This window comes from Portunus trituberculatus, chromosome 40, assembly GCF_017591435.1.
Source record: "Portunus trituberculatus isolate SZX2019 chromosome 40, ASM1759143v1, whole genome shotgun sequence".
NCBI lineage: Eukaryota > Metazoa > Arthropoda > Malacostraca > Decapoda > Portunidae > Portunus > Portunus trituberculatus.
In genome coordinates this window covers 10,705,001-10,722,500 of record NC_059294.1, presented here as the reverse complement: position 1 = coordinate 10,722,500, position 17,500 = coordinate 10,705,001, and the positions used below count along the sequence as shown (strand labels likewise).

The 17,500-nt window shown below is 41.6% G+C and overlaps 1 protein-coding gene and 1 long non-coding RNA gene across 6 annotated transcripts in view; one reads left to right on the top strand and one right to left on the bottom strand.

Moving 5' to 3' along the window:
- The window catches only part of LOC123515937 (dehydrogenase/reductase SDR family member 11-like), a 10,236-nt gene extending 3,925 nt beyond the window's left edge, over window positions 1-6,311 (top strand). For all 3 annotated transcript variants that reach the window (XM_045274867.1, XM_045274866.1, XM_045274865.1), the window contains 5 exons: window positions 3,898-4,066; window positions 4,333-4,459; window positions 5,014-5,143; window positions 5,688-5,843; window positions 6,072-6,311. In XM_045274867.1, coding sequence (XP_045130802.1) covers window positions 3,898-4,066; window positions 4,333-4,459; window positions 5,014-5,143; window positions 5,688-5,843; window positions 6,072-6,113 — 624 coding nt within the window. In that variant the 3' untranslated portion in view covers window positions 6,114-6,311. The remainder of the gene's footprint in view (window positions 1-3,897; window positions 4,067-4,332; window positions 4,460-5,013; window positions 5,144-5,687; window positions 5,844-6,071) is intronic.
- LOC123515940 overlaps window positions 1-17,500 on the bottom strand; it is a 52,044-nt gene that overhangs the window by 23,806 nt on the left and 10,738 nt on the right. The window contains exon 3 of one of the 3 annotated variants that reach the window (XR_006678021.1): window positions 17,406-17,500. This exon is cut by the window's right edge and continues 818 nt beyond it. The exons of the other annotated variants lie outside the window; for them this stretch is intronic. This is a non-coding gene — a long non-coding RNA (uncharacterized LOC123515940). Of the gene's footprint in view, window positions 1-17,405 lie in introns of those variants that run through there. 3 annotated transcript variants of the gene reach the window in all.

Genomic DNA, 17,500 nt, shown 5'->3' with positions numbered 1-17,500 from the left:
CTCTATCCTCATTTTCAATCCAAAGCTGGATGTTGCGCATACGTGCGTAACGACACCACTTGCTCTCGTGCCCACAATCTTGAATCTTCAGAATTTTCTACCATCTGGCTAAGACTTCAATGTCACTCTCTAACTAAATTCATCTGTGCTGTATACCTCTCACCTAATTCCTCTGACTATGTAAAATTCTTTGACTATTTGACTTCCAAGGTGGAGCACATCTTATCTCACTTTCCTTTTGCTGAGATCTCCATTTTAGGGATTTCAATGTTCACCACCAGCTTTGGCTTTCATCTTCTTTCACTGACCAACCTGGTGAACAAACCTTCAACTTTGCTATCCTTCATGACCTAGAGCAGCTAGTGAAGTTCCCTACCCGTATTCCTGACCGCCTTGGAGACACGCCCAACATTCTTGATCTTTTCCTAACCTCCAACCCTTCTGCTTACTCTGTTAAACTTTCCTCTCCGTTGGGCTCCTCCGACCACAATCTAATTTCCGTTACCAGTTCTATCACTCCAGTGCAGCCTCAGGACCCGCCTAAGCGGAGGTGCTTCTGGCATTTTAACTCTGCTAAGTGGGAGGAACTAAGGCAGTACTATTCTGATTTCCTTGGGATGATTATTGTTTTCATGTCAGAGATCCTTCTCTTTGTGCCGAGCGCATAACAGAGGTGATTATCTCTGGCATGGAGCTATACATTCCTCATACTTTCTCTAACCCTAAAGCTAAAAAGCCTTGGTTTAACTCTGCTTGTTCTCGTGCTGTCAATGATAGAGAGGCGGCTCACAAACGGTTCCGTAGCCATCCAACTGCTGAAACTCATGCCCTATATATTTCTGCCCGTAATCATGCCAAATCTATTCTCCAACTTACTAAAAACTCTTTCATCAATAGAAAATGTCAAAGTCTTTCCAATTCTAACTCCTCTCGAGATTTCTGGCATCTAGCCAATAATATCTCTAACAACTTTACTTCTTCGTCTTTCCCTCCTTTACTTCATCCAGATGGCTCTACAGCTGTCTCTTCTTTTCTAAAGCTGAACTCTTCGCTCAAACCTTTGCTACCAACTCAACTTTGGATGATTCTGGGCATATTCCTCCTACTCCTCCACCCTCTGACTACTTCATCCCTAAAATTAAAATTCTTTATAAAGACGTTTTCCTGGCCCTCTCTGGCCTTGATTCTCGGAAGGCTTACGGTCCGGATGGAGTCCCTCCTGTTGTTCTCAAAACTGTGCTTCCGAACTCGCTCACTGCCTGGTCAAACTCTTTCATCTGTGTCTCTACTTCTATTTATCCTTCTTGCTGGAAGTTTGCTCACATTCAACCTGTCCCTAAAAAGGTGACCACTCCAATCCTTCTAACTACCGCCCTATAGCTTTGATTTCCTGCCTTTCTAAAGCCTTTGAGTCTATCCTTAATAGGAAGATAATGAGGCATCTATCAGCTCACAACCTTCTCTCTGATTGCCAGTATGGTTTCCGTAAAGGCAGATCTACTGGTGATCTTCTTACTTTCCTAACTGAATCTTGGTCATCCTCTTTAGGGACTTCGGTGAAACCTTTGCTGTCGGCCTTGACATATCGAAAGCCTTCGATAGAGTCTGGCACAAATCTTTAATTTCTAAACTACCCTCCTACGGATTCTATCCTTCTCTCTGTACCTTCATCTCCAGTTTCCTTTCCGATCGTTCTATTGCTGCTGTAGTAGACGGTCACTGTTCTTCCCTAAAACTATCAACAGTGGTGTTCCACAGGGTTCTGTCCTATCACCCACTCTCTTTCTATTATTCATCAATGATCTCCTAAATCTGACTCAATGCCCTATCCACTCCTATGCTGATGATACCACCCTGCATTATTCAACAGCGTTCAACAGACGCCCAACCCAACAACAATTAAATGACTCAAGGCGAGATGCTATAGGACGCCTAACTTCTGATCTTTCACTTGTTTCTGATTGGGGCAGAGAAAACCTGGTTTTGTTCAATGCCTCAAAACTCAATTTCTACAACTATCTACTCGACATAACCTTCCAGACAACTATCCTCTCTTCTTCAATAACACTCAACTTCCCTCTCCTCTACATTAAACACACTCGGTCTATCCTTCACTAAAAATCTAAACTGGAAATTTCACATCTCTACTCTTGCTAAATCAGCTTCCAAGAAGTTAGGTGTCCTATGGCGTCTTCGTCCATTTTTCTCCCTCCCAGCTGCTTGCTCTGTACAAGGGCCTTATCCGCCCGTGTATGGAGTATGGCTCTCATGTCTGGGGATCCACACACAGCTTTACTAAACAAGGTGGAATCTAAAGCTTTTCGTCTTATCAACTCTTCTCCTCTAACTGACTGTCTTGATTCTTTAAGTCACCGCCGCAATGTTGCATCTTTATCTGTCTTCTACCGCTGTTTTCATGCTGTCTGCTCTTCTGAACTTGCTAACTGCATGCCTTCCCCTCCTGCGGCCTCGCTGCACAAGACTCTCTACTTCTTCTCATCCCTATTCTGTCCATCTTCCTAATGCAAGAGTTAACCAGTATCTTCACTCCTTCATTCCCTACACTGGTAAACTCTGGAACTCTCTACCTGTGTCTGTATTTCCACCTGCCTATGACTTAAACTCTTTCAAAAGAGGAGTGTCAAGACACCTCTTACGTTAACTGGACCCTCCTTTTAGATTTTTTGTTTTTCTCTTTCTACTTTCCTCTTAACAGGGCCTGGCAACCAGCGGGATTTTTTTTTCCAACACTTTGTTTTCCCTTGGCCAGTGCCCTTGTAATGTAAAAAAAAAAAAAAAATATATATATATATATATATATATATATATATATATATATATATATATATATATATATATATATATATATATATATATATATATATATATATATATATATATATATATATATATATATATATATATATATATATATATATATATATATATATATATATATATATATATATATATATATATATATATATATATATATATATATATATATATATATATATATATATATATATATATATATATATATATATATATATATATATATATATATATATATATATATATATATATATATATATATATATATATATATATATATATATATATATATATATATATATATATATATATATATATATATATATATATATATATATATATATATATATATATATATATATATATATATATATATATATATATATATATATATATATATATATATATATATATATATATATATATATATATATATATATATATATATATATATATATATATATATATATATATATATATATATATATATATATATATATATATATATATATATATATATATATATATATATATATATATATATATATATATATATATATATATATATATATATATATATATATATATATATATATATATATATATATATATATATATATATATATATATATATATATATATATATATATATATATATATATATATATATATATATATATATATATATATATATATATATATATATATATATATATATATATATATATATATATATATATATATATATATATATATATATATATATATATATATATATATATATATATATATATACATATATATATATATATATATATATATACATATATATATATATATATATATCTCTCTCTCTCTCTCTCTCTCTCTCTCTCTCTCTCTCTCTCTCTCTCTCTCTCTCTCTCTCTCTCTCTCTCTCTCTCTCTCTCTCTCTCTCTCTCACACACACACACACACACTTGCATGCCTTTCAAATTCTCTCTCTCTCTCTCTCTCTCTCTCTCTCTCTCTCTCTCTCTCTCTCTCTCTCTCTCTCTCTCTCTCTCTCTCTCTCTCTCTCAGACCATAGCGGAGGAGCTGAAGGATCAGTCGGGGTCACTAATTCCCATGAAGTGTGACCTCACCAAAGATGACCAAGTGCTGGATATGTTTGCGCGGATCAAGCAAGAACTTGGAGGCGTCGACGTCTGCATCAACAATGCAGGAATGTCAGTTGCCAAAAGTCTCCTGGGTGAGTGAACTGTTAGCCCGCCTCGAACGTGCAGCGATGTTTTCTTTTTGTCTTTCAGGTTGTGGTCCTGGGATAGTATTAAATATAATGACTGCTACATCTATCTTCTGAGGCATCTTCACTAATACCACATCAAGTGGTAGAAATACACAAGCTCTAGAGGCCTTTCCAATCCTGCATCTTTAGTAGCTCACCCTTAGCCATCCATCAGCCTTACTCTGCCGCCCCAGTGGTCCTCACTCTGGTGTTCACCTGTGTTGTGACAGAGGGCACCCCCGAGGACTGGCGGAAGATACTGGACCTGAACGTGGTGGCTTTGTGTTTGTGTACGCGTGAGGCCGTGGCGTCAATGAAGGAACGTGGTGTTGACGGACACATCATTCACATCAGTAGGTGAGTGCTCGGAGCGTGTGAGGTCCCTGTTCTGTCAGCAGGTTTAATTCCTAAAGGTTTGAATACTCAGGAAACTCCTTGAAAAAAAAAATGCAGTAATATCATCAGTGTAGGACAATGAGATTGATGAATAATAGGAAGAAAATGGGTGACAAGACAGAACCCTGAGGAACACTATTGTCAATACTTATGAGAAGAGGGATCATCTACCATAGCAGCAATAGGACGGTCAAAAAGGATGGAGTTCCAAAGAAAGATGAACCGAAATGTGATTTTAATGTAGCAACATTAAATCTTAAAAAGAAAATAAATAAATAAATAAAACTGTAGAAGTATAATAACAACGGTAATAATAATAATAATGATAAAGATAATAATAGCTTAACTTCTTAAGGCACTAAGTCATACATCAGACTTCTCAGCTCTGTTCCATTAACTATTTATATAAATATATATATATATATATATATATATATATATATATATATATATATATATATATATAGTTTATTATTATTATTATTATTTTCTTTTTCTTTTTTTTTTTCATTCAGTATTTACGGCCATTGCATTCCTCCCCAACCTGTTTCTCACTTTTACACTGGCACCAAGCACATGGTCACCGCTCTCACCGAGGCGCTGCGTCAGGAACTAAGACAGGCCAACAGCAACATCAGGATATCAGTAAGCGCTCTCTCTCTCTCTCTCTCTCTCTCTCTCTCTCTCTCTCTCTCTCTCTCTCTCTCTCTCTCTCTCTCTCTCTCTCTCTCTGTGTGTGTGGAGAGAGAGAGAGAGAGATATCGCAAAAGTGTGTACTATTTTATTTTGCTGTGAGTTCATATATGTGTGTGTCTATATAATATAATATATATATATATATATATATATATATATATATATATATATATATATATATATATATATATATATATATATATATATATATATATGTGTGTGTGTGTGTGTGTGTGTGTGTGTGTGTGAGAGAGAGAGAGAGATATCGCAAAAGTGTGTACTATTTTATTTTGCTGTGAGTTCATATATGTGTGTCTATATATATAATATATATATATATATATATATATATATATATATATATATATATATATATATATATATATATATATATATATATATATATATATATATATATTAGAATACGTTGTAAAACAATATTCCAGCCCAGTAGGTGGAGATGAACGGCTCTAGTGTTGTCTGTCCCCGGCAGGCCATCAGTCCAGGCCTGGTGGAGACTGAGTTTATCATGAGGACTGGACGGAGTCCGGAGGCAGCTCGCCAATTATACCAGGAGATGCCGAGCTTACAGCCAGATGACGTCACCGACTCCCTCATCCACGCGCTGTCTGCGCCGCCAAGCGTGCAGGTTAATATTCACGCGGTCGCTTGTGTCTAGGAATCCTAGAAACACTCGGTCTTGTTTCTAGGACACGCGGAGCAAACTATGTACTGTGGACAGACGCGCGTATGAAGTCTAAATTACTTAAAGAACGCTACAAAAATCACCATACATTGGGAAATTGTAGATAATGCTATTTCTAAACCTTTTTATACGAGAATTACACACTAATGTTTCTACAACTATACCCAACAGGTCCATGACATCATAGTCCGGCCCGCCAAGTCCGTAAACTGAGCGGCGGCACGCTGTGGTGAACTGTGGGGCTGAGTGGTTGTGCAGGAATAATCAGGGCACACACACACACACACACACGAACAAATTTCCTAATGTTTGTGTGCACGTGTCAATAACACTTTACCAAACTCCACCAATCAACACCATTTCTTATCATTTCATGTAGTGAACATAATAAAGAAATGTCAAAGCATCAAAGTGAAGTAACTTTTCCTCATCCTAGGCAAACTAAAGCATGTCAACGGCATGTCAGACTGGTCAGGGCGGAGGACTACGGGGAGGCGCGTCTGTAGTCACACTTTTCTTTATTTAGGGCTTAAATTTTTGGTATTTCTTTGCCACAATTTTCATATAAGGAAAACATGTTTCTAGTTTTTCATTTTCTTTCACTTAAGTTCCTCCTTTTGATATTTGATTCTTTAAGATATACTGAAATCTGTAGTCGCACTTTTTTCATGAAGGCATTATAAAATTTGCCTGTTGAGTGGCACTGTCTTGTTGGATGTTGGTCTCATGGCTGCAAAGGTATAACTCTCGCGTCCCTCACTGCTTCCCGTGGTCTCCCTCCCTGCATCAGTCTTATGGCTAGACAGAATTAAATGTTCCTGTCTCGACAATGTATTCAAAAGGGGAACAGGTGCATCAACACCGACACCTGTCTCCATCGCCCTGCATTCCATGTTCTTTCACGTTTCAGTGTCAAAATTTTACAGTCCCTTAATGGAAACAGTTTTGAGTTTTCAAGAGTGATCCTATAACAATTCTAGAGATAGTGTAACATATTGTATTACACTATTACCCTCTTCAGTACCTGACATGCTTTCATATTTATTCTGCTTACTTTTTGGTGATTTTATAGTTTCAGAAACTTATGTGGGGATTAAAGTAGTGAAGACTCTGGCCTTTAATCTTCTGGCCTCCCATAGACCCTTCCTATAATGTAAATAAAATCACCTAATCATACCTAAAACCCATGGTAAAAATGCGTCCCAGTACTGAAGAGGTTAATGAAGAAAAATCAATGACAATTAAACTCATCATGTGGCCCTTGAGAATGTTTAAAAATAAGTCCTCACGCTGCCACTGACGCCTGCATGAACCATAGCTGTCAAATATATAGGCGTTGGGAAAGGTACTCTGCAAACACTGGCTGGAACATCAAATCCCCTTCTGAGACCAATGAACACCCATACTGCCACACCTTACTGACACCTACTACTACCATCACTATTACCACACACACACACACACACACACACACACAGAGAGAGAGAGAGAGAGAGAGGTAAGGCGCGACAGATCATCTCCTTCACTTCCCTCCCCCCAAATCGAGCCCCGAGTGATGACAGGTGCGGCTGATCATTAGAGGTAATTGGCAGGTAAGGAGGCGTCCGTATGACACCTGCCTTGTATAAGAACTGTCTCAGGGCGCAGGTGACAGCATAGCGAGCGAGAGAGAGAGAGAGAGAGAGAGAGAGAGAGAGAGAGAGAGAGAGAGAGAGAGATACTACTGGTGGTTAAGGTGAGAGAAAAAGAAGGAGGAGGACGAAGAAGAGGACAAGTGTAACGAAAAGGACAAAGCGGAAAATAAGAAAGAAAAAGAAAAGAAGAGAGAGAGAGAGAGAGAGAGGTGGGTTGAAGGGAGCTGAAGGTCCGTCGTCGCCTTCCTAAATATCCAATTCTAAGTCAATCTCCCCAATTGACGAGGTCCTCCCCAACACCCCCCCCCTCATATCACCAGCCTTATTGAATCTCTGACGACACTACTGACGACGACGCCGCCACCACCACCACCACCACTACAACCACCACCACCACAACTACTACTAGAACGACCACCGCTAACAACACTACTAATACTAATACTAGAACTACTACCACCACCATTACCACCACTCACTACATCTACTACTAGAACCAACACCATCACTATTACTACTAGAACAGCTACTACCACTTCTAAAAACACCATTAAAATCACCACTACTAATACTAGAACTACTACTACCACTATCACTAACACCAGTAACAACACCGCTAAATTAACCATCACTGTCACCACCACCTCTAGTTCTAGCATTACCATCAACAACAATAACACCATCACCACCATTACTATACCATTATTACTACAATCACGATCACCACCACTGTAGCCTTTTCACCGCAAACTTCATTTTCTTATCATCATCATCATCATCATTATCGTCATTATCATCACTTTCAGCTTAATTTACATTATCACAGCAAGATTAACGAGCTATTCGGTAAATAGATATTATATTTGTTACTATTTTGTTTGAGTCTCTCTCTCTCTCTCTCTCTCTCTCTCTCTCTCTCTCTCTCTCTCTCTCTCTCTCTCTCTCTCTCTTCTCGTCATCATCGTCTGTAATGGCTCCAGCTCCTTCCCCTCCTCCCACCTTACCTTCTTCCTCTCCCTCCCCTCCGACTCTCCACCTTCTCTTTCTCCTCTGCCATCTAAAACAGCTGGCCGTGGATGAGACCCGTCACCTCCTTGTAAGAAGAACCCTCCTCCTCCTTCTCCTCCTCCTCCTCTTCCTCTTCCTCTTCCTCCTTAACGTCCACCTACTCACCTCCTCAGCTTCCTCTTCTACTTCTCTCTTCCTCTTCCTCCTCCTCCTCCTCCTGTTTCTAGCTCAGTGTTTGCGTCATCCTCTTCCTCTTCCTCATTCTCATTATCGCCTATCTTTTCATCCCTTCAACATCTTCCTCTTCCGCTTCGTTTTTTTTTTTTTTTCCTCCTCTCTATTATAGCAATCCTCTTCCTTTTCCTCCTCTTCCTCCAGATCCTCTTTTTCACCATCCTTTCAAATCGTCCACGTCACATTCTCTGTCACCTCTTCCTTTTCCTCCCCCTCTTCTTTCCCCTCCACATACCCTCCCTCTACCATTCCGCCACCACCTTACTCCTTCACGCGAGCAGACGGACAGACGGACAGATGGACAGATGGATGGATGGATGGATTGGTGGACGCTGCGGAAGGCTGTCAGTGTAATGCGATTTGATGTAAACTGATTTCATAGCACGGACGACATCTAGCGGCGAATGAGGCCAAGCATGAAGATGAGAGGTGAGGGCAGGGCAGGACAGGGCAAAACAGGGGTGTGAGTGACGAAGTACGGGAGATCCTTGAGTTTTGAGGGCGTCTGTAGGAGTAAAGTCTACACTGCTTAAGACATCGAGTGAGTCTGTTTTTCTGAGTGTTATTTTGGAGATGAGGGTCCAAATATGTTTCTGAGAGAGAGAGAGAGAGAGAGAGAGAGAGAGAGAGAGAGAGAGAGAGAGAGAGAGAGAGAGAGAGAGAGAGAGGCAACAGAAGGAAATTTGAGAAGGCTTGATAAAAATATAGCAGTAGAAAAAAATGAGGAGAGTAACAATAAGAACACACACACACACACACAGAGAGAGAGAGAGAGAGAGAGAGAGAGAGAGAGAGAGAGAGAGAGAGAGAGAGAGAGAGAAGGGGGGAGGGGCGTTGGAGCGACAGGCTGAGATAAGTTACTTAAACCGCAGACAAAGAAGGGTCATTACAGGGTGGCGGCGCGGCGGAGATGAGCTGTGTGGGATCAAAGGAACCTCTTGATTACTGACTCCATACCTGCTCGAGATGGTGTCGAGGGGCGCCGGCCAGCTGACGACGCCCCTTGCTGAGTCCTGACGCCCTGCCCCACCCCGCCCAGCCCAACCCAGAACAACCCACCTAAACTCCTATGCTCTGTGTGTGTGTGTGTGTGTGTGTGTGTGTGTGTGTGTGTGTTTTCATGATGGTAATGGTAGCGTAGTAGTAGTTCTGTTGTGATAAGAGAGAGAGAGAGAGAGAGAGAACGCTTATCTCGACTATATAATCATTTTTCAAGCTGCTCTAGTGGAAGTTACTTGAGTGTAGAGTGTTTTTCCTTTTTTTTAATGATTCTAGTGATAGTCTGACAGGTAGAAAAGAAGAAAAATTGTGTTTAAGACAGTGATATATTTTTTTTTCTCTCATTTTTGCCTTTGTTTTGGTACAGAGAGAGAGAGAGAGAGAGAGAGAGAGAGAGAGAGAGAGAGAGAGAGAGAGAGAGAGAGAGATGACAAAACCACCTGCCCCTTACACATTTCCTACAATAATTCCTCTATGGCTCCCACAGCGCAGCGAAGGGACTGAGACGGCTTACCTACGTGAAGGAGTGGAGTAGCAGTACACAAGGAGGAGGAGGAGGAGGAGGAGGAGGAGGAGGAGGAGGAGGAGGAGGAGGAGGAGGAGGAGGAGGAGGAAGCTGAAGATAACCCACCACACAAGAGAAGGAAAGGAAGACCAAAGCTAAAGTTCACGAGTGCACTGAGACAAGTAATGAGTAACGAGTGAAGAGTGAAATAGAAAACGGAACAGAAGGCGGGGGGAACTAAACACTAAGCACAAATACATGGCGATAGAGAAGGTCATGTAGTTTAACCCCCTGAACTCAATAGTCTTCATAGTTTTTACTTCGATTACATGGCTTTCTTTATATACTGAATGGCTCTTCTCTTACCACCAGGTTGTCTTGTGTTGTGTCTAATAATACCCTCGATTTAAAGCTCTCTACTCGCACACATATCATACAATAGACCATCACAGAAACGGCCATATTTAAAAACTCCTTGCTCTCTTATCACGACAATATTTCAAGTCCTCATAAACGACTAGCCGGGTTTTCAAGAGTTTCTCTTAGTGATCAACTAGAAATCTTGCTAATCCATCGCCAGAACCATAATTATACCCTTAAAAACACGAGTATCTTCAACTAAACCATTTAGAAATAGTCATCGTGAGAGAGCAAAGCGATTCTGAATACGGGTCTAAGTTCAAAGACACTATCCTGATCTCTCTCTCTCTCTCTCTCTCTCTCTCTCTCTCTCTCTCTCAAACACACGCACACAAAAGAGACGGGGGTTTTTCCAGGCAGGGACAGAGAGCGGCGGCCCACCATCATTTCCTCCTCATCTCCCACGGATTGCCACGCGGACTTTTTCACCCTTTCCTCTCCATCCCCCACCCCACACACGCAGGCCCTCCTTCAGGCACCTTAGGCAGTGGGTGTGGTTTCCTGGTGGCTTTGGGATGCACCTCTACACACACACACACACACACACACACACACACACACACACACACACACACACACTCAGGTTGTCACGCGGTCACTGGAGAAAGAAGCAGGAAGTGATTACAGATACTTCATTCGTGCTCATACGTAGGAGTGAGGCTAGAGGCGCCGCTAAAGGACCTCGTTAGGGATAGAGGAAGAGGAAGAAGGAAGCCTGAGGTCTTGCATGGCTAAATAAAGATTGGGAGGAATTCAAAGTGACGTTGTAATATAGATGTAGTTTTTCTTATATGTAATGGTGTCTTAAACATAAAGGAAGGGAATGTATTAGTTATAAAGGTGAGCCTCGTGTTTTGTGAGGTCCGGCTAAATAAAGACTGGGTGGAATTCGAGGTGATGGGAGGTAAAAGTGAAGACATGACTCTGCGGCTCTTCGTGTATCATTGGTGCTAATTTCCCAAAGAGTAAGGTCATTATGATTATCAAAAAATTTAATGCATCTTCTTAAATTTCACTATTCAAGTCAAAGATCACATAAAATAGTAGAAGCAGGCAAGGAGTTCCAGAGTTTACCAATAGAAGAGATAAAAGACTGAGAGTACTGATTAACTTTTGCATTGGTGACAGAAAATAGAAAGTAATGACCTGAGCATGAAAAAAGGATGTAAAAGAAATGCAAAGGATAATAATTCATATTTCTAAACGTTTTTAACTCAAGGACTATCTAAGGTTCAAAGATGATACGTCAAGCTGTTACGGGTGTTGTGTGTGTGTGTGTGTGTGTGTGTGTGTGTGTGTGTGTGTGTGTGTGTGTGTGTGTGTGTGTGTGTGTGTGTGTGTGTGTTTCGTATCAATGACGCATCTTTATTAAATTCTCACTTGAATCATGAAAAAACTCTTGGAAACCACCCCAGTAACCTCCACAGCTTATTTAAGGAGCTGGGAACAAAGCAAACATTGAAGACCACAATTCCAGAGAGAAACACAAAAGGAGAGTGAGCCATGACGGTAACCTGTTTACATGAGAACATAAGAAAATAAAGGAACCTGCAAGAAGCCGCCAGGCCTACCCGGGCAGTCCCTGTGTGAACAAAACTACCTAAAGCCACCTGTCGTTCCCATCCATAAATTTGTCTAATCACACTTTAAAGCTCTACGATCCTTATACTTCCTAGTACGGAGAAAATAACCATAATAGCGGTAAGCTCCTCGTCATTCAGATTCCTCCACTCAAGGCACGACGGAGGAGAGACAACACGGGGCAGCAGAGAAAAATTGGCAAGGGAACTATTGAAGGAAAACAGGAAACAACACACTGTAATCTCCAAGTAATTTATGTTCATGGAGGCAGGATTTGGTTGTTTGATGTATGCATAAATTTCTCGAAGTGATGCAAATGAATTTAAACTGTATTAAACTTCAAAGGGCACTTCAGAGCATCGTTCAAGTGGTGTGACATCAGTTTGTGGGGAGGCCTGAGTGTCTGATGTATGCACAGATTTGTGAAAGTGTTGACACTGAATTGAAACTAAATTAAACTTCAAAAGACACAATTCTCAGCGTAGATTCAAACCATGTGACACCAGTTTGTGGGAGAAGATTACTGGCTGTTTGGTGAGCGAATAGAGCGGTGCATGTATAGCGTGTAGCAGTAGAAATGGCGATAAGATAAAGGTGAATGAGGAGAGCAATTAAGAAGTTTCCCATAACAATATCTCTCTCTCTCTCTCTCTCTCTCTCTCTCTCTCTCTCTCTCTCTCTCTCTCTCTCTCTCTCTCTCTCTCTGTTAGCTTCTCATTCTCTTTCCTAAGCAGCCATATCACATCACATCTGCCGCCCTACCTTGCCTTCTTCATCCCCAGCTGGCCTACCTCCCGCCCGCCCACCCTGCAGCCCCACCTCTCGCCCATTCCTTCCCTCCCCACCTGCCCCTGTCCCTGGCCCATATCACAAACATGAAGAGGCTGCTCGCTACGGTTCTTCCCTGATTGGACTTGATGTAATCCCGCCCGGAACACGCGACCTGGCACTATCACTTGGCACTTGGGTACCTGAGAACCTATCACGACCAAGGGAAGATAGGGAGACGAAGAGGAAGGACTGAGAGAGAAGCTAGACGAGGAGTGGAAAATAAAATGAGGGAAAAGGAAGCAAGGAAGACAAAACGATGGGAGAGAAAGTACGAAGACAGGGAAAGTGAGGTAGAGAAGAGACAGACAAAAGAAGACATGCAGAAAAAGGAAACGAAAGAGGGAGATAAAAGAGAGCTATAAAGGATGCATGAAGATAAAGGAAGAAAATGAGGGAGAGACAAAGAAAAAAAAGGCAGACAATAAAAAAACGATTGAGAAAAAAGGGAGACGAGGAAGAGACAAAAGGGATAAAATGGAAATGAGAGAGAAAGACAAAATACGGAATGGAGATAATTAAGGAAGACAATGAAAAAGAAAGAAAGAAGGTGAGGAGGAGAAAGAAAGGGAAAGAAAGACGAAGAAAGATCATGGACGGTAAAAAGAAAAAGAAAAAGAAGAACAAGCACAAGAACAAGAACAATAGGCAACAGCAGCCTCTAGAAGGGACAGCAGAGGTAGAGAATGCTTCCTATAATGAAAGGAAGAAACCTATCACAATTACGGTGAGGAGGGAGAAAAGGGAGGAAGGAGATGAGAGAGGAGAGGAGGAGGAGAATTCATCTGTCAGGAAAGAAAGGAAGATAAAACAGACGGATTGAAGGATATTAGAAGGATGAGAATGAGGAAAAGAAGAAAGGAGAATGAAAGAATCGAAATACTATAGGGAAAGAAAATGAAGGAGTGAAGGATGATGGAATAAGGATAAGGATGAGGATGAGAACAAGGGACAAAATGAGAGATAACTTTTTTTTCAGAGAGAGAGAGAGAGAGAGAGAGAGAGAGAGAGAGAGAGAGAGAGAGAGAGAGAGAGAGAGAGAATCAAAACAGTGAAATGACGCAGGAAATGAAGAATCGATGGAAAAGAGAAATTATAAGAATAAAATCATACAATCAAAATACCTTACCGACATTTAAACGACTGAGTGACCGGGTGACCGAAATGACCCTACAAGAGAACAGAGGAAAAATATGAGGAGGATGCAGGGAAGGCTATGGGGATGATGGCCTCCAGCTGTAGGGTATCGCTGACATGACACGCACCTGGACGGGGGGAGGAAGTTAGTGGTCACCTGAGGATGATTAGAGGGTATTCAGAGCGCCTTAGGGCCTCCACGCCGCCCCCCAAGACGTCACCCTACACCACACCCACAATGGCGAGCTGACCAGGGATGTTAAAGAGGCAGGCTAAGGGAGTAATGGTATATGGTAGCTCTATATCTCAATGGGCGTCAATGGTGAGATGGCTTGAAATACTCACAACCTGTATTAACTTTGTGTCGTCTCCTGTTGAGTCGCTATTAAAAAGAACCTGGATAATGGGAATAATGGACTTAATGGTATATGGTAACTCTAAATCTCAATGGGCGTCAATGGTGGGATGGCTTGAAATAGTCACAACCTGTATTAACTTTGTGTGTCGTGTCCTATTGTCATTATTAGCCCCTTCAGTGCTAAAACGCATTTTTACCTTGAGTTTTAGGTATGATTAGACGATTTTATTTACATTAGGAAGGGTCTATGGAGTTCAAAAGATGAATGGCCAAACTCTTCACTACTTTAACCACACATAAGTTTCTGAAGCTGTATGAATTTGCCAAACAGTAACCACAATAAATATGAAAAAGCGTCGTGGTTTTGAAGGGGTTAAAAAGGGGCTGGTTAACGGGAATAATGGTATATGGTAGCTCTATATCTCAATGGCTATCAGTGGTAAGATGATTTAAAACAGTCTGTGTTGATCTCTGGTCCCTTGTCCGTTCCTCCATTTGGTTTCCTCTGTTCTGGGTTTGAACTAGTGAGGTCTTGACGTGTCTGATTGGTCCCCTCCTTCCTTCCTTCCTTCCCTCCCTCCCTCTCTCATCCTTCTCCCCACAATTCTCCTTCCTTCCTTCATAGGGTGCTCGTGTTTGCCTCTCAAGTGTTTGTCTGACGCGATTCGATGAATATTAATATCTTCTTTGTGACGTCTGCGCGCTCTGTCGTTCACCTTTCTCCTCCCTCATCACTAGCCTCCTCCTCCTCCTCCTCCTCCTGTCCTACCTTCCATTTCACCCTCTAATAACACACACACACACACACACACACACACACACACACACACATACATACACAAAACTCCTTCCTTGTTCCTTTCGTCCTCATTTTGACAATACGTACCTGGACTTTCTCTCCCTTCCTTTCCTTCCTCCTCCTCCTCCTCCTCCTCCTCTTCAAGCCACCTCACTCACGCATCTTTCCATACTCCTTCCCTTCACTTTCCCCAAACACCCCTTTTTTCCCTCTTCCTTACTCTATTCCCCTTCTACCGTCACTATGCCCTCGGTTACGCAGACAGTCCCTTTGTTGAACTACCGATAACATACACGTCCTCTTATTTTCACCCATTCTCCATTTCCCTAACCTCTCTTCACCCTTTACTTCCCAAAACTCCTTCCCATTCTTCCGTGCCTTGCCTCATCTCTCTCTCCCTCCTCTCTTCTTCTTTCCTTCCTCCCTCCCCCTCCCCCCTTTCTTCCTTGTCCGATAGAGAGCCCGGAGCGAACTGAATAAACAAACATTGGTCTACCTCTGGACATCTTTCTCTTTCTTTCCTCAAGTGGGGATTCGCCTCTTCGATCTGCGCCAGTGCCTCGGAGCGTCAAAACTAATTTCCAGACGTGTAAAATATGCAGGGAACCCAAATTTGCGAATGTTTGCTAGGGGGAAGGAGGAGGAGGAGGAAGAGGAGGAGGAAGAGGTGGAGGAGGACGAAGTTGAGGAGGAGGACGAGGAGGAGGAGGAGGAGGATGAAGAAGTGGAGAAGGAGGAGGAGAAGGAAGAGAACTATTGAAAGTGCCCGGGGTCTGATGTCTTGGCGAGGTGTCTTCTGTATCTCTTTCGAATCAGTTTCGCTCAGTTTCGGCGCGCTTTGTGTATTTGTTTTCCGCCGGCCGAAGATCATAGGAGAGAAGTGCGTAGGGAAGTCAGCAAATAGTGTTCTTGGGGAGGGAAAGAGCGAAGCTATCGATGGAGAGAAGAGGGAGGGAGAGAAGAAGGAGGGAGGAGTAGAGTGGCTGAGGAGATGACTGTGATGAAATCTTGACTGTTTCAATGAGTGAGGGATGAGGAAATAGGGGAAAAGGAATGGAAGGACATCTAGTGTTGACACTGTGGCGACCATTCAACACAACTCTTAAGGCAACAGCGTCCGTGTCCATTGCCCGCGGACACTACAGGTTTGTATTGGTTACTGAGCCCCCTAAACTCCCCACTATCCCAGCGCTGCCACCAATATGCACGGAGGAGAGACAGCTAGGGTGCTTACGGTCAGAATCGCCGCCAAACAGTTTCGATGCAATCTGCTGATGATTTTTACAGAGGTTAGCTGGCAAAGCCTACACGTGCAATATTTCCTGGAGTTTTTGTTAGGTTTGCTTGCACAGTTTCTCTTTTTTAATTTTCTTTTTTGGTAAAATTCTGAATTTCCGGATAAGCAAAAAAAAAAAAAAAAAAAACTAAATGTTCATACTTTTCATTACAAAATTTTCCTTTTAACATTTGATTCTCTGAGAAATACTAAATGAGAGTGGTCATACATTTGTACACTTCACACCTTTTCTAGACTTCTCTTTGACCTTCCAGCCATAGTACATAAAAGCGCATACCTTAAATCAATAAACTGATCATTCACTCATTCGGTATTATTGGAGAAAAAGTTTTCCTTCCTCTTAACTTACTCGAATATTCCTTCCCCTATCTACTTACGAGATACGGGTCAATCTACTTCAATTCTCTCTTCCTCTCTCCCTCCCGTGTTTGTTCCCCCCCACGGCTGCCCATTCCCTATCCAATACACATAAAACGAGCTGTTTATTGCCGCCCCACGCCTTCTTCCCCTCGGGCCTGGCATATCCTACATCAATTTTCCGCCAGTGTGTGGATGTAGGCAAGTGTGCAGCCGAGAGAGAGAGAAGAGGACGAGCGGGAGTACTAGGGTGTGTGTGTGTGTGTGTGTGTGTGTGTGTGTGTGTGTGTGTGTGTGTGTGTGTGTGTGTGTGTGTGTGTGTGTGTGTGTGTGTGTGTGTGTGTGTGTGTGTGTGTGTGTGTGTGTGTGTGTGTGTGTGTGTGTGTGTGTGTGTGTGTGTGTATCCCTTCCAGCAGGCCTATAAGCCACCGCTCAGTTCTACA